Source organism: Styela clava, chromosome 6, assembly GCF_964204865.1.
Source record: "Styela clava chromosome 6, kaStyClav1.hap1.2, whole genome shotgun sequence".
In the NCBI taxonomy this organism is placed as follows: Eukaryota; Metazoa; Chordata; class Ascidiacea; order Stolidobranchia; family Styelidae; genus Styela; species Styela clava.
In genome coordinates this window covers 16,131,795-16,136,842 of record NC_135255.1, presented here as the reverse complement: position 1 = coordinate 16,136,842, position 5,048 = coordinate 16,131,795, and the positions used below count along the sequence as shown (strand labels likewise).

The window sequence follows — 5,048 nt, the reverse complement described above, 5'->3', positions numbered from 1 at the left end:
TCATGACAGATTCAATTTTCAGCAACAGTCACTTCTCGCTTCTCTATGCCAGAAAAGATGCGTTGTTTATTTCCATAGATGTTAAATAATATCCTCATAATTATTGTTCGCTATTGAAGTATAAGATTTCTGCGGTTTAAATTCTAGACAATCTACTTTCAAACGTACAGCTCTGTCTGCGCAATCGCATCACGTGACATAAAAATTTCATTCACGCCGACGTAATAATCAGCTGTTAAGTAAACGTTTCACGTAAAACCTACACGTGTGAATTAGCCTTTGGCAAAATATTACGCAGTCTGATTTGAAGTTATGTACAGTGCAGTTCTTATTTGTAGAAATGTACAGCAGAGGAATTAGAACAAGCAGAGCAGTAATTTTTGCAAGTTAAGTCTTCGTCCGTCAGTGTCTTCTTTCGTTTTTCTCAATTTTCTTTATGAGAGAGCTCCGTACTTTGTTTTATGTGGATTTGAATGAAAATTGGACAAAAATAAATTTTGTTTAACTCGTGCTCTTTACTCATAATATCTATCCAAACATATAATATTAGCAATCTACCTCTGCATATACCTATATGTGTGGCATCTACATCGTCTGATAAGTCATTTCAAGTCCTACAACATCGTTTCAATATGTGGATTTAATGAAAACAAGAGAGCTGTGCTTAAATATATGGACACGTTAACCAGAGCGAAGCAGTATTTACCTTCGACGTCACCGGTACCCACAAAAAATTCCCGGGTTTCGCGTAGGAATAATTTACAGAATCAAATCGGACAGCCAGTGTTCCCATGAATAAAATAATACAGCGAAATTTTAGACGAAATATCAGATTTCGTGCGGAATTTAGAAATAAATAAAAGTAATAGCCTTCTGGCAAAAAAATCAATCTTTACTCACTGAAAATTTCAAAGCAATTGGTCCAGTAGTCAAAGAGAAAAGCGATTTTTTTTAAAATGATGGAGACAAATAATAACAATAACAACAAAATTTTGAAACGATCGTTATGTCCACTACATGTCCAATAAGGCAGAGACAATACTTAGTTTAAACATATAGTATTTGTGATGTATTGTTGCAAATATCACTGCATTATATCTACATCATATCGTATGTTAGGTAATTTCAGGTTTCACAACATCATTTCAACTGCATTACGCGCAGCGGTGAGAAACAACATTTCAAGCCTAACCATTCTTGGAATATCGTGATGATCAGGGACCCCTTCCTGTTTTTTGTTTTGTTTTAGACGACTGTAGAAATAGTTACATGTCATCGGCTGATAGCTAGCGTAATATATGACGTTCGGAAAGTAATGTAATAATATTATTTACGTTAAACGTGTCATATTAATGTAGCCTAAGTAATGACATACATATATGAAATGAGTGAAATGTTGTTAGTAAGTTCGAGAACAAAGAGAATTCGTCCCCAAAATTTTCAATTCCACCACTGATTACGCGTAGATTATGTTGTGAGAATACCAACACAGATCGTGGCTTTGGAAAAACGAAAAGCATTGTTTGCTCAGAAATAAGGAAATCTAGTCCACGTTATTTCTTGCGCAATGGAGAATGACGGCAACGGTTATGTGGGCCAGTTATGCATAGCGTGGGATGAAGTCATAGACAGTTCGTTTCGCTCAGTAAATAGTTACATTTGTTCTATTTCACACTGGTACTATTCAGACAACACGGCGGCATTTGGCCTGTTACAATTAAAATAAAAGGTTGCGTAATCATGTGCGTACAACTGATCAATGAGTTAGTTATACAGTCACATATTTGGTGAATTTCTGCCAATTGTTATTAGTCACACCATTTGGCATGTCATGGTATTGCTATCTATATATTTAGAGATATTATATTTTAGAGATACTTTAGTTTCGTGGAATGGGTCGTTCGAAGGCCGAATAAAAAGAAAAATATTTGTTCTGTTTGATATATGAGTTTATCAGCTGTAGTTGGGAAAGCTGTGTGAAGTATATTATCTATTTAATATTAGTAAGAGTGTTACACACCAAGCGCCCTCAACAGATTGATCAAGTTTAGGTTTAGTTTTGCTTGCGTCTGCAAGCAATTTTAACCTGCTCGTGCATTCGGAGGTTAAAGGAAATGTATGTAATTTCAATTTAAAGAATTCCAATGCAATGTAATATGAATTATTTTGGATATCAAGTGCAACTAAAAACTGTTCACGTTTATTTATATATTCATATTTATATATTCAATAAAACCAAGGAAGTAGGTGGAAATTCTTTAAATTCGCGAGGCTGCACTAGTTTGACGGGACATGGTATATTGGATCCCTTTTAACAGATGCAGAATGCTGAATAAAAATGAAATTTTATTCTTCTATTTTCAGGAATACAGCGGAATAACAGACAAATTAGCTGAGTTTCCTGTCATGATTAGTGATACAAAGACAACTTCTAAGGTCTATTGCAAAAAATGAAGAAGAACTCCAGAGAAAAGTTAGAATTTATTGAGATGCAAATTTTTAAAACTAATCACATGTTAGATTTTGGATTGGATAAAAATGCGCTACAAAAAAACAAAAAAATAGCAATTGAAATTGAGAATTTATCAGATAAATTACATGATACTGAGGAATTATCACAAAGTAATTTAATCACTGAAGAACTTTTTGAGAAAATTTCTCCGAATCTTCCTGCACGAACTTTTGGGAAAAAAATTACACAAATATACAATAGTGACGAGCATGGATACAGTCTTCAAACACTCTATAGACGATGTAGAGCATGGACGTCAAACTCTGAAATTTGGGACGAAATCACTCCTTTTATTTTAATCATTTCGGACTCAAATGATTGCGTCTTCGGTGCTTTCAACACCTCACTTCCTCGCATAAAGGAAAAACTTTTTATCGGCACGGGAGAGAGTTTTTTATTTAAAGTAAAACCTGAAGTATCGATTTTCCCTTGGTCTCACGAAAATAGTTATTTTATGAATTGTGGTTCAGACTATTTATCTATAGGCGGAACAAATACGGGTCAACTAAGACCCGGAAGAGGGTCATTTGGAATGGGACTCTGGATCGATAATGATTTAAAACGCGGCAGAAGTATGAAATGTGAAACTTACAACAGTGATATATTATCACCAGAAGAAGACTTTATAATAACTAGTGTGGAACTGTGGAGTTTTGTTTCATAGCCTAGACCTGACATGGGCGAACTACGGCCTGCGTTTCAAATCCGGCCCGTTTGGTACTTCAATCTGGCCCGCATGATGCTGCCACAACCAAACTAAAACTAAATTTTGATGTTCAGCTAAAAAAAAAAGCTCAAAGAATTTATTGAGATTGCCATTAAATTTAGTTTTGGCACGAGTCTGATTTCCCCTCTTCTGATTTGTAACACTGTAAATATTTTTCATAAAATGTATCTCAGTACGTCACACTTATATGGCCCGCGAGTCTAGGTGGGCAAAATTCTTGGCCCCTGGTCCTGAAACCTTGCCCACCCCTACCCTAGACACTCTGGTAAAATTGAGTCTGTTTCGATTATTTCACCTTGGTAAATGGTAATATTGCTTTCCGTGAATACTCTTATGAATGGCCTTGCACTCGGTAGCTGCTATCACGTATCCCGAATTTCAACTGAAACAATTTTTGCTCAAATGGAAGTTCCAACTTTTTTCTAGTTTTCGTTTTATCACCCACTGGTTTTATGCGTGTGGTACCTACCAAACGAAATTAAGTTTTCACTCGACGATGCGACGTTTTCAACCATTTAGGACGAATTAAAGGTGTCCTGTGATGTTTGTTTTTTTAGTTGAACAGTTCACAGTAACGAAATATTTAACTGATATTGGGAGTCTTCGACACACAATGAATTTTAATTTTCTTATTCGATGATAACAATGTTCCACACAACAATCCAGGTATTAGAATTCTATGTTTGAAATTATTCTTGCATTTTTCAAGCACAATTTATTTCATTTGATATAGCATTATGGTATGCGCAAGGAGTCAAACTCTGGTCTTTTTGATAATGATTTGGTTTTTGCGAAACTAACTACTTTGTGCCGGTGGATCCATATGCATATAATGCAAGGATGCTGTAGCAAGAGTAAAGATAACTATCTTAACTAAGTGATTTAAGAGTCTTGCTGCACACTAACACAAATATATTTCTGTAACGTTTCGTCCGACCAAGGTCAGACTTCTTCAGGCATACATAGTTCAGCTATTCTATGTAAGTCTGAAGAAGTCTGACCTTGGTTACAGAAATATACTTGTGTTAGTGTGCAGCAAGACTCTTGAATCACTTAGGCTGGTCTTTTGATCTGTGATTTCAACATTTTAATATAATTGTAGATTGATAGCTTTTTCAATATAATAAGGTCGTTTAATCAGCCCATATATCAATTTATGGTACTCCCGTAGTATGTGTACCAGGCTCAGGTTAGGCAATAATTCAATTCCTAATTTCCTTATTTTAGTTCTATTACGAGTTCGGGGACTATCTGTGTTAGCTAAGTGAATATACCCCCTGCCCATGGGCTTCCGTCCCTTTACACAACTTGATGTAAAAATAGGCGAACAAAATTAGTTACCTCCATATTGGTACACACACTTCTGGAACGACGATTTTTTTTCATGAAATACAAACTCAACGTTGGAAAAAAAAGAAAGCAATTGACGAATGACCGAAAATTATACTTACAAATACAGTTTTATACTTTGATTTGTTACATTTTGTGCGATTGTAGTTATATTTTGTTCCACTGTATTTAATTTTGAATCGTGTATCATTTTTCATCACTTCTAGGCTTTAACTGTAACGTCGTTTGAAACGGCTTTTCTTAATGTTCTTCTATTTTATTAGCTGGATTCTATACAAAGTAATTTTGAATATATAAGTGTTTAAAATCTGAATAATTTTGCCGGTGGTCAATAAATTTAAAACTACAGTATTAGATATGGCGCTACCAGTTGCCGACAACTGGCGTTACATTTGGCGTTTTGGAAGTTAAAGCGCATTTATCAGAAAGGTATTCATGCCATAAAGATAGGAGCGCAAC

The 5,048-nt window shown here is 35.1% G+C and overlaps 1 protein-coding gene across 1 annotated transcript; it reads left to right on the top strand.

Annotated features, from left to right (window-relative positions):
- Positions 1–2,450: 2,450 nt before the first annotated feature.
- LOC120331996 (TLD domain-containing protein 2-like) lies at positions 2,451–3,176 on the top strand. Its single transcript, XM_039399200.2, has one exon. The coding sequence runs from the start codon at positions 2,451–2,453 to the stop codon at positions 3,174–3,176; it is 726 nt and encodes a 241-aa protein (XP_039255134.2).
- Positions 3,177–5,048: the final 1,872 nt, after the last annotated feature.